This window comes from Pan troglodytes, chromosome 5 (genome assembly GCF_028858775.2).
Source record: "Pan troglodytes isolate AG18354 chromosome 5, NHGRI_mPanTro3-v2.0_pri, whole genome shotgun sequence".
Taxonomy (NCBI): Eukaryota; Metazoa; Chordata; class Mammalia; order Primates; family Hominidae; genus Pan; species Pan troglodytes.
Window position 1 is genome coordinate 161,503,967 of NC_072403.2, and position 27,826 is coordinate 161,531,792.

Here is a 27,826-nt window from a genome sequence, read left to right on the forward strand (position 1 = left end):
AGCCAGGATGGTCTCGATCTCCTGACCTTGTGATCCGCCCGCCTTGGCCTCCCAAAGTGCTGGGATTACAGGCATGAGCCACCACGCCTGGCCCTCTATGTGATACTTTGTTGTTTCATTAAAAAATATTTTTACTGGCCGGGCACAGTGGCTCATGCCTGTAATCCCAGCACTTTGGGAGGCCGAGGTGGGCAGATCACGAGGTCAGGAGATTGAGACCATCCTGGCCAACACGGTGAAACCTCGTCTCTACTAAAAAAATAAAAATACAAAAAATTAGCCAGGCGTGGTGGGGGGGCACCTGTAGGCCCAGCTACTCGGGAGGCTGAGGCAGGAGAATTGGTGTGAACCCGGGAGACAGAGCTTGCAGTGAGCCGAGATCACACCACTGCACTCCAGCCTGGGCGACAGAGCAAGGCTCTGTCACAAACAAACAAACAAACAAAATATATATATATACTGCAACCCATCATTTTGAAAACTGCAACCCATCATTTTGAAAACACTATCCAAGAAAGTAATGGTTGTTTTTTGTTTGTTTGTTTTTTTGAGATGGAGTTTCACTCTTGTTGCCTAGGCTGGAGTACAATGGTGTGATCTTAGCTCACTGCAACCTCCGCCTCCCAAGTTCAAGCAATTCTGCCTCAGCCTCCTGAGTAGCTGGGATTACAGACTCCCACCACCATGCCCGGCTAATTTTTGTATTTTTAGTAGAGATGGGGTTTCACTGTGTTGGGCAGGCTGGTCTCAAACTCCTGACCTCAGGTAATCCACCCACCTAGACCTCCCAAAATGCTGGAATTACAGGCGTGAGCCACCATGCCCGGCCATGGTTGGTTTTTTTGAGACCACTTTATATTTAGGCCAAATAGGTATGTGTGTGATGGGGGTGGAGAGGATGACAAGTAGAATGAAGGAGTGATGTTTCACTTTGCCAGACTTTAAATTAATTACATTGCATGGAGCTCTATTATGTAATACTCTCTCCATACTGCTGAAAAAAATAATCTGCAACTTACAATTTGATCCTTGAGTTACCAACCAGTAACACTTGTTCTTTACACCCTTTCTCATTCCCTAAGTCATTAGAAAGTACCAGTTCTAACTCCAAATGATGACATGGTCTTATTTTATCTATTAACCATAAGCTTACAGATTCTAGTGAAGAAAAAACTTTAGGAGGCTACATGGTCTATTGGAGAGTGTAGGCTCTGCAGTCAGAAGATCCCTATCCAGGCTTCTGTCTTTCTCAATAAGACTTGGGACCACAGCAAGGTCCGCAATCTCCTGAGGCTCTGTTTTCTATGGTTGGGATAACATGGTAAGTTATTTTCTTCTAAGTAGTCACACATGGAAATCTTATCTAAAATTTTATACCATTAACTTTTATTTCACTTATTAACTCATACCATTAATACTTTAGCTATGTTTAGTATGCATGAGTTAATGAGTGATTAGAGTACTATGAGCAGCACAGGTTTAGAAATGCCTATTTGCCTATAGTGCAGCCTCTTATATAGGCAAAATAAAAGTAAGAATTTTATTTTTTCTTTTTAAAATGCAAAGTAAAATGTGTCTTTAAAACTCTCCCAGGAGGTGAAGGGAAGCTGCCATAACACCAGGTGGGAAGGAAGACATACTGGGCTTGGCTCATGCTTTAATTAGCTACTGTGTAAAAATGTTCAGGGATTTTCAGTTATCCACTGGCACCCAGAGGCAATGGGTAAGGTTAACTGGAGCTAGAGCCAGTATTTTTTTCTTCCTAGAAGGAGTAACAGCAGCAAACAGTAGGAGAGAAGATGCCAAGTTAGAAGTGCATATAGCTCTCTTCCACAGGAGGCCTACATGCCGCCACTTGTGCTGCCGCCATGTCTCTAGTGATCCCTGAAAAGTCCCAGCATATTTTGCCGAGTACTCAACACCAACATTGATGGGTGGCGGAAAATAGCCTTTGCCATCACTGCCATTAAGGGTGTGGGCCGAAGATATGCTCATGTGGTGTTGAGGAAAGCAGACATTGACCTCACCAAGAGGGCGGGAGAACTCACTGAGGATGAGGTGGAACATGTGATCACCATTATGCAGAATCCACACTAGTACAAGATGCCAGCCTGGTTCTTGAACAGACAGAAGGATGTAAAGGATGGAAAATATAGCCAGGTCCTAGCCAATGGTCTGGACAACAAGCTCTGTGAAGACCTGGAGCGACTGAAAAAGATTCGGGCCCCTAGAGGGCTGCGTCACTTCTGGGGCCTTCGTGTCCGAGGCCAGCACACCAAGACCACAGGCTGCCGTGGCCGCACCGTGGGTGTGTCTAAGAAGAAGTTAAGTCTGTAGGCCTTGTCTGTTATAAATAGTTTATATACCAAAAAAAAAAAAAAAAAAGTGCATATAAAGTCAGCTTTCCTAGGCCCTGAATCAAGAAACGTGATGGTTTGCCATTGTAGCTATTGGTTTCAAACAAGAGCCAAGATTGATGCCTTTCTTATGGTCTGTTGGCTAATCCCAGTATGAATGGCCAGTTCAGCTAGAAGAAACAGTCTTGAAAAAAATAGAAAAAGCAAAGGAAAAAAAAGAAAAGACAGCTTTCCAAGCTAAGTAACATTTGTGGTCAGTGAAATAATAGAAATCTAGTAATGCTAAAGTAAAACAAATTTTCAGCTTAAAAATATTGCCTTTATTCAGAATCATAAGGGTTTTAAAAAAAAAATCTTACCATTATGAAAGTTAAAAAAAATATAGCACTCAGTACAATGAATTACTGCATTTAATATTCAAACACTTAAGGCACATTTCTCACAGTTTACATGTGAGAATTTAGCATGATCCAAACTCAAATATCCATTTCTCGTATCTTTCAATGTCTGCAGCAGACACTGACTTAGAAACCTTTTTTAAAGCCATCTCGAAATCCTCCATAGTTGTAGGCATGTGCATTTCTTCTTTGGAAAGATTTCGGATTTCCTCTGGAGTCAAACCTTCAATGCGCCTTCTCATTGCCATCAAGGACGCATCCCTAGGTTTTAAGTTAAAAACAACAACAACACACACAATGTTACTTTGGTTAAATGAAAACCTGTTAATAGAAAAATTTTCAATTGATCTGTTGTAGCATTCTCTAATTATATTACATATATATGTAGTATTGTATAGAAACTTATTGGAATACAAAGCCTGTTGTGATTGATTTTTAAGCAGTTAAATCTTCTGTAATGAAAAAGGATGCTAATTTAAATAATTAATACTGAATATAAAATCCCAGAAAAAGTAAAAGTGGGGTTAAAGCTAGCAATTTGAATTTCATTATAACTATTCAATAAAATGAAGAATAAGCATCACAGAGTCAGAAGAGAAACTGTTAACAAGAAAATTAAATATTTTCTCCATGTAGAGGAAAAGCTAGGTAAGTTCAGGGTTTCTCCTTTTCTCATTTGTGTTAAAAAAAAAAAAAAAAAAACTTCAGATTCAAACAGCTCTTGCCTTTTACCAAGTTTTATCCTTAATAGCAGCCACCATTTATGCAAAGGGATAGCAATATAGCTGTTTGATGTATACACTTTAGCTTTAATCCTCAGAACCCTGTGTGGTATGCTCACTTTAGAGAGGAGGAAATGAGCACAGTCAAGCCCCTGGTTAATTAAGTGTCTCTACTAATACTTAGATTAGGACAAAACCTACTTGAACCAGCTGGATTAAAGACATTCTTTTTTTCTTTTTACTGCTATTCTGTCACATTTAGGATAAGTTCACTGAGAATGAGACTGTATTCTGTGCATATGCCAAGTCAATATATTTCACAATCATTTCGTATTTTATAATATAGTGAACAAAGGCACCAACAATTTATTTAATCCAAGACAATTACTGATTTTCTATTTTACACAATTTATCCTAACATTAGCTTCTTGAACTTGTAGCTTTCAAATGAACTGTAGACTCTTCACTGACATGAAAGATACCAGATATCTTACCAGCACCTGCTAACACCAACAAAACCAGAATTTGTGACCCTGACTACAAAATGTATGTGGGGCCGGGCATGGTGGCTCACGCCTGTAATCTTAGCATTTTGGGAGGCTGAGGCAGGCGGATCACTTGAGGTCAGGAGTTCGACACCAGCCTGGCCAACATGGTGAAACACCATCTCTACTAAAAATACAAAAATTAGCCGGGTGTGGTGGTGCATGCCTGTAATCCCAGCTACTCGGGAGGCTGAGGCACAAGAATCACTTGAACCCAGGAGGCAAAGGTTGCAGTGAGCTGAGATCAGACCACTGCACTTCAGCCTGGGTGACAGAGCGAGACTCCGTCTCAAAAAACAAAACAAAACTGGAATGTGGGTCTTTATTCATCTTTTTTTTTTTCCTTTGGACACAGGGTCTTGCTTTGTTGCCCAGGCTGGGGTGCAGTGGCACAATCATGGCTCACTGCAGCCTCAAACTCCTGGGCTCAAGCGACCCTCCTGCCTCAGCTTCCTGAGCAGGTGGGAACCACCATGCCCAGCTAATTTTTAAATTTTTTTTCATGGATATGAGGTCTTGCTATGTTACCCAGGCCAGTCAAACTCCTGGGCTCAAGTGATCTCCCACTTGGCCTCCCAAAGTGCTGAGATTACAGGCATGAGCCACCACCAAGATATTGATCTGTCTTAATTCAGCATAAAAACTTCACGTCAGAGGATCACTTGAGCCCAGGAGTTTCAGGCTGCAGTAAGCTGTGACTGCGCCTCTACTCTCCAGTCTAGGCAACAGAGCGAGACTGTGTCTCAAAAAACAAAACCAAAAAACTTCATACTAGAAGTTTATGCTTACAAAAACCTATGCTTCCATGATAATTCATACCTGCACACGTTGGTAATGTCCGCACCTGAATAACCTTCCATGTTTTCTGCTATACTTGCAAGGTCAACATCATCAGCCAATTCCAGCTCACGTAGACTTATTCGTAATAGCTCCTCCCTGCCTTTTGCTAATGGTAGAAACAAATTTTAAAATGTAAGCCTGCAGCATAAACATAGTATACTATTGTCTCAAATCTTCTTTGTGTGAGATGTTGTCTTCCAGTAAGAATTGGATCTCTAAGAAGAGATAATTAAGTAAAGAGCCATTCTTTACTTTTTAATTCCTTACTATTTAGTATTAAGGCATATAGCCAAACTAGTACTGTAAAGGAAGATACTCCTCATGTATCTCTTCCAGAAAGTTAGTTAATAACAAATTTTAAATTCTCTAAACAAAACTACACGAAAGTTAACAGGCTTTCTGACAAGATTGAAAGGAAGATACCTGATGGCAAAGGAATATAGATTCGTTTCTCAAGGCGTCGTCTTAAAGCCTCATCTATATCCCAGGGAAAATTAGTAGCTGCCAGAACCATAACCATTTTGGAAGGGTCATCATTTTCAGAAGCACCTCCAACACCTAAAATAAGGGTAAGGAGAGAGTGAAAAAGATATTAAGTTGGATTATACCAAATGAAGCTCAGCTATTTAAAGATCAACAACTATTTAGTACAACAATACAAGGAAGCACAGTCTTAAGGCCTCCTTAAGACTTATGTTAACTGGTACCTGTGTGAATTTGTAATCCAAAGAAAATGAGTTCTGTAGTATGCAAATATATGACTCAAAATAGATTTAATCGAAAAGCCAGATCTCAAATACATAACAATTTTAAATCTTTTTCAAAGCATACATAAACTCTAAGGCCAATTTATCTGCATTTATTTTTATTTCAATTTCATAGCTAAAGTACGATAGTTGTATATACCAAAAGGGTGCCCTGTGGGTGGCCATTAATTCTGACTTGTCACCACTGTCAGTGTACCAAATCTATTACTATCACTATCAGGAACTACTTGCCACCCCCTCTAGTCCATCTGAAATTAAGAATACCTATTAAAAGCTTGGGTTAGCACTATGAGTAAAGTTTGACCCACTGGAACTGGAGACACCACACCTAACAACCTCCCGTCCCTGTTCAACTAAAGCTAAACACAGATACCATCCATCTGAACCAGCAGCTCCGCTTTCACCCTTCTGCTTGCTTCATGTTCTTCAGAAGTCCCTCGGCGACTACAGATGGAGTCTATCTCATCAATAAATATGGTGGCTGGAGAATAAAATCGAGCCTAAAGGAAGAAACCACGCAATATCAAGCTATTAAGTTATTATTTCATTTTAAAATAATCTACAGATTAGCAGTCAGAAAATAGCTGAGGGAGGCTGGGCACAGTGGCTCACACCTGTAATCCCAACACTGGGAGGGTGAGGCAGGAGGATGGATTGAGCCCAAGAGTTCGAGACCAGCCTGGGCAACATAGCAAGACTCCATCTTTACAGAAAATTAAAATATTAGTTGAGTGTGGTTACACGTGTCTGAGTCCCAGCTACTCAGGAGGCTAGGTGAGAGGATCCCTTGAGCCCAGGAGTTCAAGGCTGCAGTGAGCTGTGATCACACCACACCACTGTATTCCAGACTGGGTGACAGAGTGAGAACCTTTCTCTAAAACAAGAGGAAAGAAAGAAAACAACAAAACAGCTAAGGAGCCTGCCACACTGTGCATCTTTCTCTCACGCTAATATTGGGGAGATGGGATAGAATTAGAACAGCTAAAATATGGCTTCTAATGAACCGTTTTTTATTTATTTATTTTTTTTTAAGAGGCAAGGTCTTGCTCTGTCATCCAGGCTGGAGTGCAGTGATATGATTTTGGCTCACTTCAACCTTGAGCTCCTGGGCTCAAGCAATCTTCTCACCTCAACCTCCCGAGTAGCTAGGACTACAGGTGTGTGCCACCACACCAGGCTTATTTTTATATTTTTGGTAGAGATGGTGTCTTATTATGTTGCCCAGGCTGGTCTCAAACTCCTAGACTCAAGCAATCTTCCTGCCTCAGCCTCCCAAAATGCTAGGATTACAATGAGCCACTGTACCTAGTGGGATAATTTCATCTTTAAAGAGAGTCAATACTTGGGTCTTTATGTATAAATATTTTTGTACTTTTTCAACAAATGGAGAGAGGGAAAGAGTGAACTTCATCATCATTAAAACATCCAAGAAAATTCTCAACTAAAATTTTAGGAACCATCTATCAAAAGCACCTACATCAACAAAAATTAAATTTCAGTCTGTTGCCACACCAAGCAAAAGTGACTAGACTGATTGTTCCCACACACTGAGGGTATGTAGAATGATCTGACTTCAAGTAAAGGCTATGTGTCCTGGGTTTAGCTGGCCCAGGAAGGTACGGTAGAGGACACCAATTGGTTCTCCCTGCACAGCACACTTCTGGTAAGAGAAGCCTCTTTTTCATTTGCAAATCATCCCTTTCTTTCTTTCCTTCCTTCCCTCTCTCTCTCTCCTCTCTCCTCTCTCTCTCTCTCTCCTCTCTCTGTCCTCTCTCCTCTCTCTCTCTCTCTCTCTCTCCTCTCTCCTCTCTCTCTCACTGCAACCTCTGCCACCCCGGTTCAAGCAATTCTCCTGCCTCAGCCTCCCAAGTAGCTGGGATTACAGGTGCACCCCACCACACCTGGCTAATTTTTGTATTTTTAGTAGAGACGGGGTTTCATCATGTTGGCCAGGCTGGTCTCGAACTCCTGACCTCAAGTGATCTGCCCGCCTCAACCTCCCAAAGTGCGGGGATTACAGGCATGAGCCACCATGCCGGGCCTCTCTCATTCCTATTCCACTACTTCAAAAGAGGCTAACTTTACTTGGAACCCCAGGGGTTTTATTCAGGCCTGGCCAATCAGAGCACTCCAATTCTCTGACCAAAAACAAGGAGTTTCGGCATAGGTATGAAACTCAAAACAGGCCAAATATTAATCTTTGGACTTTTGCTGGAACTATGACAAAATGAGGGCTAACTTTGCTGAGAGTTCATTACCCTAAGGACAATAAAAATAAGGCTTGAAAGCTGAGTGCAGTGGTACACGCCTGAAGTCCCAGCTACTTGGGATGCTGAGAGAGGAGGATGCAGTATGCTATGATTGTGCCTGTGAATAACCACTGCACTACAACCTGTGCAATATAGTGAGAGCTTAAAAAAAAAAAAAGCTGAACACAATGGCTCTTGCCTGTAATCCCAGCACTTTATGGGGTCTAGGCAAGAGGAGTGTTAGGCCAGGAGTTCTAGACTGCCTGGGCAACGTAGTGAGACTTCATCTCTACAAAAAAATCAAAAAAGGCCAGGCGCAGTGGCTCATACCTATAATCCTAACATTTTGGGAGGCCAAGGTAGGCAGATCACCTGAGGTCAGGAGTTCAAGACCAGCCTGGTCAACATGGCAAAACCTCATCTCTACTAAAAATACAAAAATTAGCCAGGCATGGTAGTGCACATGTGTAGTCCCAGCTACTCAGGAGGCTAAGGTGGGAGGATCGCTTGAGGCTAGGAGGTGAAGGCTGCTGTGAGCCGAGATTGCAACACTGCACTCCAGCCTAGGTGACAGAATGAGACCCTGTCTAACAAAATAGAATTCATGTCTTGACCAGGATTGGTGACCCATGCCTGTAAATCTAGCACTTTGGGAGTCTGAAGCAAGAGGATCACTTGAACCCAGGAGTTCAAGATCAGCCTGGGCAACACAGCAAGACCCCATCTGTAGAAAAAAAAAAAAATGAGCTGAGTGTGGTGGCTCATGTCCATCGTCCCAGCTGCTTGGGAGGCTTAGACGGGAGGAGCACTTGAGCCTGGGAGGTCACGGATGCAGCGAGTTGTGATCATGCTCCTGCATACCAGCCTAGGCAAGACTGAGAACCCATTTCAAAAAAAAGAAGATTCACGTCTTTGTCACTAATAGCATAACTCTATCCTAATTACATAAAACTATTCTGTTTCTTAGAGGCAAGAGTGAGGTAATCAGTGAAGCTTAACAAAGTCTGAAGTTTAAAAGGCGGTGGAATTCAATCTAAACACTCTACCAGAACTTGTTGAATTACATTTCTTCTATTGGTACTCTGATTTGTATTGGTGGAAGAAAGAACCTAATCCAAAGATTAGGTCATTAAAATGAAGGCATTTGGTGCAGTTAATAGATCGGAGGTGACCTAAGTTCCACAATAAATTATGATTCTCACCTTTTGGCATCATTGTTACAATACTGTGGTTATCATATTATAACTAAACCTATTGATTTAAAAAACATAATTTCAGATTCCTACAGAAGATTAGTAATGCAGATCCCATAATGTGAGCATGCCCCAAAACTGGTAGATTTGGATCTACATCTGGAGAAAAAGAGACAAAGAGAAACTCTAATTATTCATGTTTGTAAAGAAAGCTAGCTTTAAGGGCATAGGACTCATACTCTGGGCAAAATGGCATCCTGCCTAACTATTCCATATACTGGAGATAGTTACTGCTCACTTTCTCCCCTTTTAGAGAGGTAAAGAATCATTAGAGCTGTCTCAAACATTCACCATTTCAAACAGAAGACGAACAAGCTTCTCAGATTCTCCTCTGTATTTGGAAGTCAAAGTTGATGAAGAGACATTGAAGAATGTTGTCTTGCATTCTGTAGCTACTGCTTTAGCAAGGAGCGTCTTCCCTGTGCCAGGTGGGCCGACCATCAGTACTCCCTGTTGCAAATATAATAGCCTCAGCAGAGGATTTATCTGCCATTGTTCTAATTCATAAAAGTGTCATTACTAAGTAGCAAATTTCGACCAACTTATATATAATATCAAGAAAAATAAAAGACAGATAAACAGGAGGATACTTTGTCACAAATTTACTCTTCCCATTAAAAAAGAAGATAACCATATTATGAAAAATTTGGAACTCAAAGATGAGAAAAAGTAGTTTATAATATCAACACCCTAACAGAGGTACCATTAGCATCTGGATTTATATCCTGATTGTCCTTTTGCTCAGACAAATTAGGTTGTTTAAAAATATAACTTATTCGGCCAGCCATGGTGGCTCACACCTGTAATCCCAGCACTTTGAGAGGCCGAGGCAGGCAGATCACGAGGTCAGGAGATCGGGACCATCCTGGCCAACATGGTGAAGCCCCGTTTCTACTAAAATACAAAAAAAGTTAGCTGGGCGTGGTGGTACATGCCTGTAATCCCAGCTACTCGGGAGGCTGAGGCAGGGGAATCACTTCAACCCGTTAGGCGGAGATTGCAGTGAGGCAAGATCGCACTGCACTCCAGCCTGGCGACAGAGTGAGACTCCGTCTCAAAACAAAACAAACAAAATACATATATATATAATTTATTCAAAGTATATCTATCATTTTGTATCTTGCTTATCACTTAATGTATAAAGGATTTTTACAACTATTCATACATGCAGAGTTACCTATCAGTGTGTTTTCCAAATCCAAGAAAAGCTTTTTTGATGGTCTTTTTTTAGATCAGCCCATGACTTTAAAAAGTATTTATCACATGCAGATATTTCTCATTAATTTATTGAGAACAATCCCCAAAATACAGGTTACAATCATGCAACATGACATATAAAATGGAGTGTTTTTGCATTAGCTGACTAGGTCATATTTGCAAATATGAGCTCATTCTAAATGGGGTGAATTCTAATTTTTTTTTTTTTTTTTTTTTTTTGAGACAGAGTTTCGCTCTTGTTGCCCAGGCTGGAGTGCAATGGCGTGATCTCAGCTCACCACAACCTCCACCTCCCAGGTTCAGGCAATTCTCCTGCCTCAGCCTCCCGGATAGCTGGGATTACAGGCATGCACAACCACGCCCGGCTAGTTTTGTATTTTTAGTAGAGACGGGGTTTCTCCATGTTGGTCAGGCTGGTCTCGAACTCCTCAGGTGATCCGCCCGCCTCGGCCTCCTAAAGTGCTGGGATTACAGGCGTGAGCCACCACGCCCGGCCAAATTCTAAATTTTAATGCTGTGTATTCAACTTTCCAAAGATCACATTGTATGTATTTCTTATTCTAGGAATCATGCAATAGCTTCTGGTCTAACAAAATTCTCAGTAGCACAATATATACCTTTTAATTTAAACATTTCCTGACTCCACTTTCTCCCTCCACTTTTCCCAATATAGATAAATATTGGCTCTCTGTATCAACATGCTGCCATTTACTTTGACAATGCCATCACAGTAATAAACTTACTTTCCATGGTCTCCTAATGCCCTTAAAGAATTCGGGCATCCACATTGGTAACACTACAGCTTCCTTAAGCAACTTTTTAGCTTCTACTAAATCAGCGATATCATCCCTGAAAGAGAAGACATTTTATTAACAACCCTTTAGATGATACATGTCTATGCAGTCACTCTTGAGAACCACTGGAAGCACATGATGTTGCACTGCTGACAGAATGGTGAGCCTCTCTCTGAGCCCGGGTGAACTAATGCACTGTGATGAGGCCCACCATGTCAACCAGCAGATATATAAAGAGCACAACCTTTTCTTCAGTTATCGGCGGTTGACAGTTTTTAGCCTGGATCACGAGAACATAGTCTACAGGCACACTCTTCAGGGTTATGTGTCATCTCATTTTAAACTCCTGCTCTTATGGTCCTCATTCCATAATCTCCATGATTTAGAAACAATGAGCCCATGTTTTTTAAAACTAAAAAAAAGCATAAAGAATAAAAATCGTATAAAGCAGAGACAGGCTACAACATAGCTGCTTTGCCTCCAGCTTTATTAAGAGGTAGATGCCAAGGTTAAAGAGTATCACAGAGATTACTATAAAGTCATCTCCAACCACTAGAATACCTACTACTACTGCTACATGTGGCAATTTCTGTTAAAAAAAGTATTTTCATTGTATAAAATATTAATGTCCCCAATATTTTTTAATATCATTCAAACCCATACCTAATAATCATTAAGGTTTTAACAGAAATATAATATACCTAACTTTGTGGAAAAGTTAACTTTTATAACTCATTGTAATACATTACAGATCTTTGATTACATGTAATATTAATCAAGTTGAGAACCACTGCTCTAAAAGAAAATAAAAGCAACATTTCTAGGATGCTATAGATAATAAGCAACACACATACATACAAATCATTGCCTTGGCCAGGTGCAAAGGCTCATGACTGTAATCCTAGCACTTTGGGAGGCTGAGGCAGGAGGATCACTTGAACCCAGGAGCTCAAGACCAGCCTGATCAAGACTCCATCTCTACAAAACATTTTTTAAAATTAGCTAGATGTGGTGGTGTGCACCTGTGGTCCTAGCTACTTGGAAAGCTGTGGCAGGAGGATCACTTGAGTCTAGGAGTTTGAGCCTGCAGTGAGCTATGATCGAGCCACTGTCCTCCAGCCTGGGCAATAAAGTGAGACCCTGTCTCTAAAAAACAAAAACAAAAACCTCAAACTCTCAGACAAAAATTGGAATAGGCTCAATGCAGGGAAGTCATGCTCACGCTGCACATACTCCGGCTCTGTCCTCAAGCTCTGCTCTTCAGTACATGCTCACATTTGCTCCATTTTCCATTCCAAATAGCATCACCAGCACCCAATTATTTGGTTGTGATATAACTTACCATCGAACATTGGGATTCTGGGAAATTATATCTCTTTCCAAAGCTTCTACTAAGTCTTTATCATATCCGGTACTATCAAATTTATTTGTCTCTGGTTCTGTTACTGCAGCAGGTGATTTGTTCTACATGAAGAGAAAAAAACAAGCGCTTTTGATTCATTTATTTTGTTTCTGTGAGTCGGAAACACAGATTGGACTCAAGTGACATCCTTTAAAAAGCTAATACATCATTTGGCCAGGCGCAGTGGCTCACACCTGTAATCCCAATACTTTGGGAGGCCAAGATGGGTGGATCACGAGGTCAGGAAATCGAGACCATCCTGGCTAACAGGGTGAAACCCCATCTCTACTAAAAATACAAAAAATTAGCCAGGCATGGTGGCGGCACCTGTAGTCCCAGCTACTCGGGAGGCTGAGGCAGGAGAACAGTGTGAACCCGGGAGGCAGAGCTTGCAGTGAGCCAAGATCATGCTACTGCACTCCAGCCTGGGTGACAGACCGAGACACCAACTCAAAAAAAAAAAAAAAAGGCTAATAATAATAATACAATAACAAGGATAGGACCAAAGACTCTAAGTCATCCTTCTACATCAACATTGGTTTGATACATCAAAAGTATCAAAGAAAAATAAAAATGACCATGCATATGAACTGGCTAGCATAAAAAAATTAATACTGAGATAAATGTGGTCGCAAGTGAATATCAGATATACACAAAATGTATTTCAATCCTTTAGAGGAGATAAGATTAAAGACAGATGGCTTATTTAGCCAAGACTATGGCTCAATCTTTAAACACCTACTTGTCCCTCATCAATGCTCCTAAAAATATCCCTTTTCATTATTCCCACTACCCTCCAAAAGACACATCTCAGTCCTTACATGGGATTCCTCTCATCCTCTGTGATGACAGTCATTAGGGCCACGGTTCCCAAACTATGTACTCAATACCCAGGACACAACGGCAAACTCATGAGGTATTGTGGGATAGTTTAAATTTTTGAAAGAAACACAGCAACATCTGTTGAACACTGTGTGGACTACTAGCTAGAGGTAGTTCACGATTCCTACATAAGACTGCTATACTCCTCTTCAATAATGCTTTATTTATTTATTTATTTATTTATTTATTTATTTTTGAGCTAGAGTCTCACTCTGTCGCCCAGGCTAGAGTGTAGTAGCGTGATCTTGGCTCATTGCAACCTCCACCTCCTGGGTTCAAGCAATTCTCCTGTCTCAGCCTTCTGAGTAGGATGACAGGTGTGCACCACCACGCCCGGCTAATTATTTTTAGTGGAGATGGGGTTTCAGCACGTTGGCCATGCTAGTCTTGAACTGCTGACCTCAAGTGATCCGCCCACCTCGGCCTCCCAAAGTGCTGGGATTACAGGTGTGAGCCACCGTGTCCGGCCTGAATAATGCCATATTTTTGTGAAGCTGGGTTTTGGGCAGTTGCTGTGATAAGATGTACAGAGAGAAAATCAATGTGGAAGAGGAATGAGGGTAGAATGTCCATTCTGACTGCAGGGTTTGAGAAACTGTGTAACAGGGCCCAATAGGTGTTAAATTGCTAGAACATAAACTGTTTGAACCTAACTTCTTCATAAATGGATAGGTATTTTTCATAAGTGGATGGGTATCCTGGCCTAGAAATGCTATATAAAAATTACTAAGATACTTATGAATATTATAGGCCAAGAAAATTTATGAAGCCCTGCATTAGGGTAAATAAACATTTTTTCTGCCGTACTAAGATTGTTACCCAATTCCCATAACATTTTTTTTGCACGTAACATGATGATTCCTTTGCCAACTGGTGCTGTCTAATGCCATTATTAATGTCCAGACTTAACCAATATTTATGATATTCAAAATGTTAACCTAGATGGCCAAATAAGCATCAGTTCCACAATGTGTGTATTGAGCCTCCAATATTAGCATAAAAGATTCAAGGAAGGAACTGTGTAACTTTTTTTTTTTTTTTTTTTTTTGAGATGGAGTTTCATTCTTGTTGCCCAGGCTGGAGTGCAGTGGCACGATCTTGGCTCACTGCAACCTCTGCTTCCCAGGTTCAAGCAATTCTCCTGCCTCAGCCTTCCGAGTAGCTGGGATTACAGACATGTACCACCATGCCTGGCTAACTTTTTATGTTTTTAGTAGAGATGGGGTTTCACCATGTCGGCTAGGCTGGTCTTGAACTCCTGACCTCAGGTGATTTGCCCACCTCAGCCTCCCAAAGTGCTGGGATTACAGGGGTGAGCCACCACACCCGGCCAGAACTGTGTAACATTTAAAAGAGAAGAAGATAATCTTTTCTTCAAAGTATTTTTAAAGTTGTTACTCATTTACAGATATTTAACAAGTATCTGTTCTGTGTTAGCAGCTATGGAGAACAGGAAAAGGACATTGTACCTGACTATCAGGAACATATACTGTAAGCCAGGGAAGATACAAATATAAGGCATTTTCTCTTTCTCTTTCTTTTCTCCCATAGAACACAGTACTAAGGGAATGTTCGCAGACAAAGCAAAACAAATTTAAGTAGGCAGAAAAAAGAAACAGTGTTGTAATAGGCCAGCCAAAGGAAGCTGTGGAACTTCAAATGCTGACATATTTAATAGGATTTTACTTAATTAGTTGAAGTAGTACAATTTCTTTTAGATATACATCTATCTAATAATTTGCTCCTGGCCAGGTGCAGTGGCTCATGCCTATAATTCTAGCACTTAGGCTGAGGGGGGTGGATCAGTTGAGGCCAGGAGTTCGAGATCAGGCTGGCCAACATGGTGAAACCCCCTCTCTACTAAAAATACAAAAATATTAGCTGGGCATAGTGGTACATGCCTGTAGTCCCAGCTACTCAAGAGGCTGAGAGGAGAATCGCTTGAACCCAGGAGGCGGAGGTTACACTGAGCTGAGACTGCACTACTGCACTCCAGCCTGGGCAACAGAACAAGACTCCATCTCAAATAAAAACAAACAATAACTTGTTCTAAGTGAAAACAGTAACTAGTAGGAAGTGGAAAAAAACAGTTGAGGGATTCAAAGGGACCTAGACTCCTTTTTTCATGCTCAAAATAAAGTTTCAGATAGACGGATTAATCAGGACATAAGTCCTTGGGTTTAAAACTAGTTCTTTTGCTGGGCTCAGTGGCTCACGCCTGTAATCCCAGCACTTTGGGAGGCAGAGGCAGGCAGATCACCTTAGGTCAGTAGTTCGAGACCAGCCTGGCCAACATGATGAAACCCCGTCTCTACTAACAATACAAAAATTAGCCAGGTGTGATGGCTCACACCTGTAATCCCAGCTGCTCGGGAGGCTGAGGCAGGAGAATCGCTTGAACCTGGGAGGCAGAAGTTGCAGTAAGCCAAGATCAGGCCACTGCACTCCAGCCTGGGCGACAGAGTGAGACTCCGTCTCAAAAAAAAAAACACAAAAACTAGTTCTTTTAAAGCTGGCAAAATTATAAATACAAAACCCATTACCTCAATTAAAAGAGTTAATTAAAAATGACAGCTGGGTTCTCATTTCCAGGAAAATGGAGCATACTTTTCAGCATTTCTTCTGCTAAGCAGAGCTAAAACCCTTGGGTATTATACATACCACAAACACAGGAGGACTCTGAAAGGTGCAAAGAAGCCAGCAGAGCCACTGAGGAACTCAAACATGGTGTGAGTTCCCTGGGTTTTCTTTCTTTCAAATATCCAAACTTGGGGCTGAAGAGCCGGCAACCTGGATACGCCAATTTGAACAAACAAAAACACCCCAACAGAAGCTTGCTCTTTCTAGGCAAAGGACCAAGGAAGGGGCAGTCTAGCAAGACAGAGCTTTTAGACAGTAACACTCTACTCCAGTCAAGCACCACCAAAGACTTGTGGCCCCGGCCCCACCCAGGGCAGCAAAGGCAGGGTGGAAGGCCTAGGACTTTCTACTTCTGGAAGCCTACAGTGAATTACCTCAAACCCCCACCAGGGTAGAATCAGAGGCTAAATAAGAAGCTGAAACTTTCATTCCCAAAAATGAAATGAACAAGAGCCCCTGCATGTTCTCTCCCCCACCCCTCCCCGCCACAGTCACTGGACATCATAGAGGGAACCTGGACTTCCACTCCCCAACCACAGTGTCCCTGGAGAGCGTGTGGAGAACTTCCACCGCAGCTCAGCAGTAATGAGAAGGCCTCTGCCCCTAGGCAGGTGCTGACAGAGGCTGGCTGGGGAACCTGAACTTCCATCCCCACCTGGCAGCAGTGGCACCCCAATCTCTCTGCCAGAGCAATGTTAGGAAAAATCAGCTAAACAGAAGGTTTAAATAAGATCTAGAGTCTCATGATATAATATGAAAATGTCCAGGTTTCAACAGAAAATTCCTCATACCAAGAACCATGAAAATCTCAAATTAAATGTAAAGAGACAATGAACAGATGCCAAGACCAAAATGACAGTGATGTTAGTTTCCTGACAGATTTTAAAGCCTTTTACATGCTTCAATAATTATGAATGTACTTGAAAGATTATGAAGAAAAATAGCTTCAGAAACAAATAGAACACCCCAAAGACTCCATGCCAACACACATTATACTTTAATTTCTGAAAACCAAAGACACAGAAAAAATTGAAAGCAATGAAAGAATATCAACAGCTTGCTTATAGGGAAAAACAATTCAGATGAAAGCAGATTTCTTCTCAGAAAAGCAAGCCAGAGGAAGTAGCATAATATTTTTTAAGGAAAAAAAAAAAAGTATTTTTTTCAAGAAAAAAACTGAGGCCAGGTGTGGTGGCCCACGCCTATAATCTTAGCACTTTCGGAGGCCAAGGTGGCAAGACTGCTTGAGCTCAAGACTTCAAGAACCAGCTTGGGCAATAAAATAAGATCCTGTCTCGGCCAGGCATGGTGGCTCAGGCCTGTAATCCCAGCATTTTGGGACGCCGAGGCGGGTGGGTCACGAGGTCAGGAGTTTGAGACCAGCCTGGCCAACACAGTGAAACCCCGTCTCTACTAAAAATACAAAAATTAGCTGGGCATGGTCGTGGGCACCTGTAATCCTAGCTACTCGGGAGGCTGAGGCAGGAGAATCACTTGAACCCCGGAGGCACAAGTTGCAGTAAGCTGAGATCGTGCCACTGCACTTCAGCCTGGGCGACAGAGCTAGACTCCATCTCAAAAAAAAAAAAAAAAAAAAAAAAATAGGCCAGGTGCGGTGGCTCATGTCTGTAATCCCAGCACTTTGGGAGGCCGAGGCAGGCGAATCACCTGAGGTCGGAGTTGGAGACCAGCCTGACCAACATGGAGAAACCCTGTCTCTACTAAAAATACAAAATTAGCTGGGTGTGGTAGCACATGCCTGTAATCCCAGCTACTCGGGAGGCTGAGGCAGGAGAATCACTTGAATCCGGGAGGTGAAGGTTGTAGTGAGCCGAGATCACGCCATTGCACTCCAGCCTGGGCAACAAGAGCAAAACTCCGTCTCAAAAAAAAAAAAAAAAAAAAAAAGAAATCCTGTCTCTACAAAATAAAAATTAAAAAATTAGCCAGGTGTGGTAGCACACATCTGTAGTCCCAGCTACTTGGGAGACTGAGTCAGGAAGATCCCTTGAGCCGAAGGAGTTCAAGGTTGCATTGAGCTATGATCAGTGCCACTGCACTCCAGCCTGGGCAACAGAGATCCTATCTCAAAAAAAAAAAAAAAAAAAAAATCAGCAAGGATATAGAGCTCAATAACACCACCATCCAAAGGATCCGACAGACATTTATAGAAAATTCCACCTAACCACAGCAAAATACATACTCTTTTCAAGTGTTCACAGAACATATACCAAAACAGACCATATCTTAAGCCAAAAACAAACTTAGACAAGTTTAAAAAAATTGAAATTATATGAAGTATATTCTCAAAGCACAAAAGATTCAAACTAGAAATCAGTAACAGGAAGAAAACAAGAAAATCTCCACACAATTGGAAACTAAACAGCATGGTACTAAATAATCCAGGTCAAAGAGGAAGTCTCAATGGCTATCAACACACTGACCTGAAGAAAAATAAAGATACAACTTATCAAAATTTCTGGGACACAGTTAAAGCAGTGCTGAGAGGGCAATTTAGAGCACTAAATGCATATGTTAGGCAAGAAAAAAAGTCTCAGGCTGGGCATGGTGGCTCACACCTGTAATCCCAGCACTTTGGGATCACACCACTGCACTCCAGCCTGGGTGATAAGAGCGAGACTCCGCAGCAGGTGGATCACCTGAGGTAAGGAATTTGAGACCAGCTTGGCCAACGTGGCAAAACCCCGTCTCTTCTAAAAATACAAAAACTAGCCGGGCGTGGTGTTCCACGCCTATAGTCTCAGTTACTTGGGAGACTGAGGCAGAATTGCTTCAACCTGGGAGGTGGTGGTTGCAGTGAGCCAAGACTGCACCACTGTACTCCAGCCGAGGCAACAGAGCAAGATTCCGTCTCAGAAACAAACAAAAAAGTCTCAAGTAATCATTTAAGCTTTTACCTCATGAATGTAGAAAAGAACAAAATAAACTCAAAGCTAAAAAGGAAAATAATAGGCCAGGTGCAGTGGCTCACGCCTGTAATCTCAGCACTTTGGGAGGCCAAGGCAGGAGGGATTGCCTGAGATCAGGAGTTCGAGACCAGCCTACCCACCACAGCGAAACCCTGTCTCTACTAAAAATACAAAAATTAGCTGAGCGTGGTGGCAGGGGCCTGTAATCTCAGCTACTCAGGAGGCTGAGGCAGGAGAATCACTTGAACCTGGGAGGCGGAGGTTGCAGTGAGCTGAGATGGCGCCATCGTACTCCAGCCTGGGCAACAAGAGCAAAACTGTGTCTCAAAAAAAAGAAAAAAGAAAAAAGAAAAAAAAAGATATTGATAAGAGCAAAAAGCAATAAAGTTAAAAACAGAATAACTATAGAGAAAATTCAATGAAACAAAGGAGTCTTTTAAAAAGATTAAAAATTGACAAACCTCTAGCAATACTGACAATGCAAAAAGGACAGAGAACACGTATTACTGGTATAAGGAATGAAAAAGAGCTATCATTATAGACCTGCAAGCACTTAAAGAATAAGGAATATGGCCAGGCATGGTGGCTTATGCCTGTAATCCCAGCACTTTGGGAGGTCAAGGTGGGTGGATCACGAGGTCAGGAGATCGAGACCATCCTGGCTAACATGGTGAAACCCCGTCATTGCTAAAAATACAAAAAATTAGCCGGGCGTGGTGGCGGGCACCTGTAGTCCCAGCTGCTCAGGGAGGCTGAGGCAGGAGAATGGTGTGAACCCAGGAGGCGGAGCTTGCAGTGAGCCAAGATCATGCCACTGCACTCCAGCCTGGGCGACAAAGCGAGACTCCATCTCAAAAAAAAAAAAAAAAGCATAAGGAATCCTACAAAAATGCTACATACATAAATTTGACAACTTGGATTAAATGGACTAATTCTTTGAAAATCACAAACTACCACAACTCACCTAATAAAAGAAGATAATCTGAACAGTACCATAACTATTAATGAAGGTGATTCATAGTTTTAAAGAAATATTCAAGCCCAGGTAGTTTCATTGTAGAAACATTTAAAAAAGAATTAAGGCCCGGCGTGGTGGCTCACCCCTATAATCCCAGCACTTTGGGAGGCCGAGGCAGGAGGATCACCTGAGGTCAGGAGTTCAAGATCAGCCTGACCAACATGGTGAAACTCTGTCTCTACTAAAAATACAAAAAAATTAGCCAGGCATGGTGGCACGCATCTGTAACCCCAGCTACTCGTGAAGCTGAAGCACGAGAATCTATTGAACCCAGGAGGCGGAGGTTGCAGTGAGCCAAGATCGCGCCACTGCACTCCAGCCTGGGTGACAGAGTGAGACCCTGTCTCAAAAAAATTTTTTTAAAAAGAATTAAATCAATTCTATACAAACTCTTCCAGAGCACAGAAGGAAAATTTCTCAATTCATTTTATAAAAGGCTATATTACCCTGATACTGAAATCAGATGAAGACAGTTCCAAAAAACAAAACAAAGGAAAAACTATAGACCAGTATCATTCATGAATATACAGATGCAAAAATTGTTAACAAAATATTACCAAATAGAATTCAGCAAGATATAAAAAGAATTACATACCATGACCAAGTGAGAATTATTCCAGGGACATAAGACTAGTTCAATGTTCAAAAATTAATCAATATAATCCACTATATTAAGAGACTAAAGAAAAAGACCCATGTGATCATGCAACAAACGCAGAAAAGCATGTGCTAAAACTGAATACCCATCCAGGACAGAAGCTCTCAGAAAAATAGAATTTAAAGGGAATATCCTCAACCTGATAAAGAGTATCCACAAAACCATCCTGGCTAACACGGTGAAACCTCATCTCTACTAAAAATACAAAAAATTAGCTGGGCGTGGTGGCGGGCGCCTGTAGTCCCAGCTACTCGGCAGGCTGAGGCAGGAGAATGGTGTGAACCCGGGAGGCGGAGCTTGCAGTGAGTGGGGATCATGCCACTGCACTCCAGCCTGGGCAACAGAGCGAGACTCTGTCTCAAAAAAAAAAAAAAAAAAAAAAAAGAACATCTACAAAAACACCTACAGCTAACATTATACTCTCTGTGATGAAACATTGAATTCTTTCCTCCTAAAATCAGGAACAGGAACACAGCAAGGACATCTACTTTGTCACTCTTAAATATCTGACATAGTACTGGAAGTTCTAGCCAATGCAATAAGGTAAGAAGAGGAAATAAAAGGCATAGAAATCCAAAAATACAGAAATATTTGCAGATAACATAATTGTCCACACAGAAAATACTAAGGAATCTACAAAAATTCTCCTAGAATGAACAATTCTAGCATAGTATTAAGGTGACAAGATAGAAGATAAACATATAAAAATCCATTACTGGGACAGGATCGTGGAAGACTGACAGAGTAGGAAGCATCAAGAATCTGTATCTCCACCTAAACAAAAACTGCACCTGCAGAATCTGTTTGATGCAACTATTTAGGAACTCTGGAGTCTATTGGGAGGACTGCAGCTTCCAGGGGGAAACCTGGATAGTAAATGACAAATTATGGTTAATTCTGGTTAATTTCAGCCCAGCTACTGCTATGGTTTTAATGTGTCCCTCCAAAAGCAAGGTGTTGAAACTCAGTAGCTAATGTGCTAGTATTAAAAGTTGGGCCTTTGAGAGGGGATTATGCCACAAGGGTTCCTTCCTCATGAATGGGATTAAGGCCCTTACAAAGAGGTATCACACAGCATTTGGATTTCCTGCTCTTATTCCTTCAGCCATGTGAGAACAAAGTGTTCCTCTACTCCAGAGGATGCAGCCTTCACCAAACAACTGAACATGCCAGCACCCTGATCTTGGACTTCCTAACCTCCAGAACTGTGAGGGAAAAAAATCCTGTTCTTTATAGATTACCCAGTCTGTGGTATTCTGTGATAGCAGCACAAAATGGAATAAACAACTCAGCCCGTAGGCCCTTAGTAGGCAACTGTACACGTGCTCCTGGAGTAGTCTGCAGGCAGTTCACAGGAGCCAGGATGGTCAAAAAGGACCCTGTCCTCCAAAAACTAGGTATGTGTGTTTTGATTGCCGAATGCAGCTTCTGACCTTGCAGTCACAGGGGGCAGCTATGGTTGCACCCCTCCTCCCATTGTTGCAAGCCCTTCCCCTTCAGGCTGAAGCAACTTCAGGAGAGTTAAAGGGCCACCGACCTTTTATTTCCCCCATCCCCTTCATTTTTCTCTTTTTTCCTTTCTGGGGAAATAGACATTCAAAGTCTAGGAAATTCAAAAGTAACCACACACGGGAATTTTTAAAGTCTCTGTGAGTCACACATGGTTGGCTCATGCTTGTAATCCCAGTATTTTGAGACGCTGAAATGCAAGGATTGCTTAAGGCCAGGATTTGAGACAAGCCTGGGCAACGCAGTGAGACCCTGTCTCTACAAAAAAGATGAAAACATCAGCCAGGCTTGGAGGTGTACACCTGTAGTCCCAGCTACTCAGGAAGCTAAGGTGGGAGGATTGCTTGAGCCCAGAAACTTGAGTCTACAAGTAGCTACGATCCTGCCACCATATACCAGCCTGAGAAACATGGAGAACACAAAGAAAACAGCTATAAAATATACAAATATACACAAAAGAAAATGAGAAGGGAATTAAAACATTTCACTGCAAAAACTCAACTAAATGGCCTAGCGCAGTGGCTCACGCCTGTAATCCCAATACTTTGGGAGGTGAGGCGGGTGGATCACTTGAGGTCAAGAGTTCGAGACCAGCCTGACCAACATGGTGAAACTGTCTCTACTAAAAATACAAAAATTAGCCAGGTGTGGTGACACATATCTGTAATTCCAGCTATGCAGGAGGCTGATGCAAGAGAATCGCTTGAACCTGGGAGGCTGAGGTTGCAGTAAGCTGAGATTGTGTCACTGCACTCCAGGCTGGGTGACAGAGCAAGACTCTGTCTCAAAAAAAAAAAAAAATCAACTAAACACAAAAGAAGACAGTAGTGTAGAAAATTATTTTTTTGTTTTGATTTTTTTTTTTTTTTTTTGAGATGGAGTTTTGCTCTGTCGTCCAGGCTGGGGGTGCAATGGTGCAATCTTGGCTCACTGCAACCTCTGCCTCCCGGGTTCAAGAGATTCTCATGCCTCGGCCTCCTGAGTAGCTGGGATTACAGGTGCCCGCCACCATGCCTGGCCGATTTTTTGTATTTTAGTAGAAACGGGCTTTCACCATCTTGTCCATGCTGGTCTCGAACTCCTGAGCTCAGGCAATCTGCCTGTCTTGGCCTCCCAAAGTGCTAGGATTACAGGCATGAGCACCATCCCCAGCCAGTAATGTAGAAAATTAAGGAAAAAGACAGATAGGCATATAAAGACTGAAATAACAGAAGTCCCTCCTTATCAGTAATTGGCTTAAATGGATTAAAACCTCCCATCAAAAGACAAACTGGCAGAATGGACAAAAAACTGACAGGGTGTGCACCTATAGTCTCATCTACCTGGGAGGCTGGGTAGGGGGGCGGATCACTGGAACTCAGGAGTTTGAGGCTTTAGTGCATTATGATATAGTACACTTTGAATATTTACTGTACTCCAGCCTGGGCAACACAGTCAGATCCTGTCTCTAAAATTAATTAATAAAATAAATTTTAAAATAAAAAAACATGAACCAACTATATGTTGTCTACAAGAGACACTTTAGATCTAGACACACAAATAGGTTAAAAGTGCAAGAATGAAAAAAGATACTCCACACAAACAGTAACCTAAAGATAGCAGGGACGGCTATAAATAAGCCTGTCACAAAAAGACAAATGCCATATGATCCACTTACATAAGTAGTCGAATTCACAGAGAGAGGAAGTAGAATGGTGGTTGCCAGGGGCTGCAGGGAGGGTGAATGGTGAGTTATTGTTTAAGGAGTACAGAGTTTCAGCTTTGCAAGATGAAGAGATCTGAAAATGAATGGTTGTGATGGCTGCGTAGCAATGTTGATACGCTTAGTACAACAACATCTGCACTGTACACTTAAAAACCGTTAAAATGGTAAATTTTATGTTATGTGCATTTTACTATATGCAAAAAAGTCAACTATATTATTGGGAAAAATGTCAACTATATGACTGGGAAAATGCAAATCAATACCACAATGAGATACTACTTCACACCCAATTACATGGTTATTATCAAAGAAACCCGAAAATAACAAGCATTGATGAGGATGTAGAGAAACTGTAATCCTGGTAGGAATATAAAATGGTGCAGCCACTGTGGAAAACAGTTTTGTCATTCTTCAAAAAATTAAAAATGAGGCTGGATGCAGTGGCTTATGCCTGTAATCCCAGCACTTTTGGAGGCCAAGGCGGGCAGATCATCTGAGGTCAAGAGTTCAAGACCAGCCTGGCCAACATGGTGAAACCCCATCTCTACTAAAAAAATTAGTCGGGCCTGGTGGCGGGTGCCTGTAATCCCAGACACTTGGGAGGCTGAGGCAGGAGAATCACTTGAACCCGGCAAGCGGAGGGTGCGGTGAGCCAAGATTGCGCCACTGCACTCCAGCCTGGGAAACAGAGCAAGACTCTGTCTTAAAAAAAAATTAAAAATGGAATTACCATATGACCCAGCAAATCCACTTCTTGTATATATCCAAAAATCTTAAAAGCAGGGTCTTGGAGAAATATCTGTGCACTCATATTCAAAGCAGCATTATTCACAAAAGCCAAACAGTGAGAGCAACCCAAGTGTACATCAACAAATGAATGATAAACAAAGCATGAAATATATATGCAATGGAATAGCACTCAGCCTTAAAGAGGAAGGAAATTTTGACACATTACAACATGGCAAAATCCCTAAAACACTATGCTAAGTAAAACGAGTAAGTCAAAAAAGGGAAAATACTGTATGATTCCACTCAGATGAGGTACCTCGAATAGTCAAATTCATAGAGAAACAGAATGGTGGTTACCAAGGTCTGGGATGAAGGGGAGAATGATAAGAATGATGACTTTAATGGGTGTAGTGTTTCAGTTTTGAAAAATAAATAATGTTCTGTGGATAGACAGTAGTGATGATTCCACAACTAGTGGAACATGTGAATGTACTACTTAATACCACTGAACTGCACACTTGAAATATTTTAAATGGTAAATTTTATGTTATGTATATTTTACCACAACTTTTAAAAAATAAATAATTTTTAAAATTCAGTTGAATTTCTATAGCTTAACAATTAACATACAGACTGAAATTAAAAATACATAACTGTTTACAATCATTACAAAAATGAAATACTTAGGTGTAAAATCTAACAAGACATATATATGACATGTGCTAAAAACCATAAAACACTGGCCAGGCGCAGTGGCTCACGCCTGTAATCCCAACACTTTGGGAGGCCGAGGCGGGCGGATCACGAGGTCGAGATCGAGACTATCCTGATCAACATGGTGAAACCCTGTCTCCACTACAAATACAAAATATTGCCAGGCGAGGTGGCTCACGCCTGTAATCCCAGCACTTTGGGAGGCCGAGGCAGGTGGATCACCTAAGGTCAGGAGTTCGAAACCAGCCTGACCAATATGGTGAAACCCCGTCTCTACTAAAAAACACAAAAATTAGCTGGGCATGGTGGCCTGCGCCTGTAGTCTCAGCTACTTGGGAGTCTGAGGCAGGAGAATCGCTTGAACCTGAGAGGTGGAGGTTGCAGTGAGCCAAGATCGTGCCACTGCACTCCAGCCAGGGCGACAGAGTGAAACTCTTGTCTCCAAAAATAAATAAATAAATAAATAAATAAATAAATAATAAAATAAATAAATAAATAAATAAATAAATAAAATTAGCTGGGCATGGTGGCACGTGCCTACAGTCCCAGCTACTCGGCAGGCTGAGGCAGGAGGATCGCTTGAACCTGGGAGGCGGAGGTTGCAGTGAGCTGAGATCGCACCACTGCACTCCAGCCTGGTGACAGAGCAAGACTCCATCTCAGAAAAAAAAAAAAAAGAAAAAGAAAGAAAGAAAAAAAATTGGTTGGGCACAGTGGCTCACTCCTGTAATACCAGCACTTTGGGAGGTTGAGACGGGCGGATCATCTGAGGTCAGGATTTCAGACCAGCCTGGCCAACATGGTGAAACCCCGTCTCTACTAAAAATACAAAAATTAGCCGGGCGTGGTAGTGGGCGCCTATAACCCCAGCTACTCAGGAGGCTGAGCAGAGACAATTGCTTGAATCCGGGAGGTGGAGGTTGCAGTGAGCCAAGATCCTGCCACTGCACTCCAGACTGGGTGATAGAGCGAGACTTCGTCTCAAAAAAAAAAAAAAAAAAAAAAAGAAATAGAAAAGGAGAACCACAAAAGACTCCAAAGAGATCCTGAGCAAAAGGAACAAAGTTGGAGACATCACACTACTTGACCCTAAACTGCAATGCTCTAGTAACCAAAACAGCATGGTACTGGCATAAAAACAGACATACAGACCAATGGAACAGAATAGAGAATCCAGAAATCCATGTATTTACAGCCAACTGATTTTCAACAAAAGCACCAAGAACATACACTGGAGCAAGTGCAGTGTTTTTAATAAGTGGTGCTGAGAAAACTAGATATCCATTTGCAGAAATAAGGAGCTAGACCCCCTAACTCTCACCATATAATAAATTAAAGATATAAACGTTTACACCTGAAACTATGAAATTATTAGAAGATGACGTAGGAGAAATGCTTCAGGACATTGGTCTGGGCCAAGATTTTGGGAAGACCTCAAAAGCACAGGCAACAAAAGCAAAACTAAACAAATGTGATTATATAAAACTAAAATGCTTCTGCACAGTAAAGGCAACAATTAAAAGAATAAAGAGGCAACCTGTAGAATGGGAGAAAATATTTGCAAACTATTCATCTGACAAGGGATTAATATCCAGAATATACAAAGAACTCAAACAAGAGCAAAAACCCCCCCACAAATAATCCAATTAAAAAATGGGTAAATGAATTGGAATAGACATCTCTCAAAAGAAGACATATAAATGGCCAAGAGGCATATGAAAAAAAAAATCCTCAATGTCACTAATCATCAGGGAATTGCAAATCAAAACCACCATGAGATACCATCTTGCCCTAATTAGGATGGGTGTAAGCAAAAAGACAAAAACTGCTGGGTGTGGTGGCTCACACCTGTAATCACAGCACTCTGGGAGGCTGAGGCAGGTGGACTGCCTGAGCTCAGGGGTTCGAGACCAGACTGGGCAACATGGTGAAACCCCGTCTCTACTAAAATACAAAAAATTAGCTAGGCGTGGTAGCGTGTGCCTGTAGTTGCAGCTACTCAGGAGGCTGAGGCATGAGAACTGCTTGAACCTGAGAGGCGGAGGTTGTAGTTAGCCAAGATGATGCCACTGCACTCCAGCCTGGGCAACAGAGTGAGACTGTCTCCAAAAAAAAAAAAAAAAAGACAAAAACTAACAAATGCTGGTGAGGATTTAGAGAAAGAATTCATATACAAAGTTCTTGGAAATGTAAGATAATATAGCCACTGTGAACAGTATGGAGGTTCCTCATGGGAGGAATAGGATTAATGAACATACGAGTGCAGATATGTCTGACATGTTCATTTCCCTTCCTTTGGGAAGGGCATCAGGATTGCTAGATTATATGGTAGTTCTAGTTTTTGTTTTTTAAGGAACTGCCATACTATTATAAACACTATTCACAATAGCCAAGACATGGAATCAACCTAAGTTCCTATCGACAGATGAATGAATAAAGAAACTGTGGCATGCATATACATATATATATATTGTATATATATATATATATATGGTG

The 27,826-nt window shown here is 41.6% G+C and overlaps 1 protein-coding gene, 1 non-coding gene and 1 pseudogene across 6 annotated transcripts in view; 2 read left to right on the plus strand and 1 right to left on the minus strand.

Annotated features, from left to right (window-relative positions):
* Positions 1 to 669: 669 nt before the first annotated feature.
* LOC748386 (small ribosomal subunit protein uS13-like) lies at positions 670 to 3,335 on the plus strand (annotated as a pseudogene).
* Positions 2,408 to 2,542, plus strand: LOC112209662 (small nucleolar RNA SNORA2/SNORA34 family). Its single transcript, XR_002944485.1, has one exon. It is a non-coding gene; the product is annotated as a small nucleolar RNA SNORA2/SNORA34 family (small nucleolar RNA).
* KATNA1 (katanin catalytic subunit A1) overlaps positions 2,655 to 27,826 on the minus strand; it is a 53,895-nt gene continuing 28,723 nt past the window's right edge. For 4 of the 5 annotated variants that reach the window (XM_009452197.3, XM_001173304.5, XM_016956456.3 and 1 more), the window contains exons 5-11: positions 12,486 to 12,607; positions 11,093 to 11,198; positions 9,423 to 9,581; positions 6,003 to 6,129; positions 5,286 to 5,420; positions 4,842 to 4,968; positions 2,655 to 3,016 (exon numbers count right to left, since the gene is read on the minus strand). In XM_009452197.3, coding sequence (XP_009450472.1) covers positions 2,818 to 3,016; positions 4,842 to 4,968; positions 5,286 to 5,420; positions 6,003 to 6,129; positions 9,423 to 9,581; positions 11,093 to 11,198; positions 12,486 to 12,607 — 975 coding nt within the window. In that variant the 3' untranslated portion in view covers positions 2,655 to 2,817. The remainder of the gene's footprint in view (positions 3,017 to 4,841; positions 4,969 to 5,285; positions 5,421 to 6,002; positions 6,130 to 9,422; positions 9,582 to 11,092; positions 11,199 to 12,485; positions 12,608 to 27,826) is intronic. The other variant, XM_009452198.4, reaches the window with a different exon arrangement.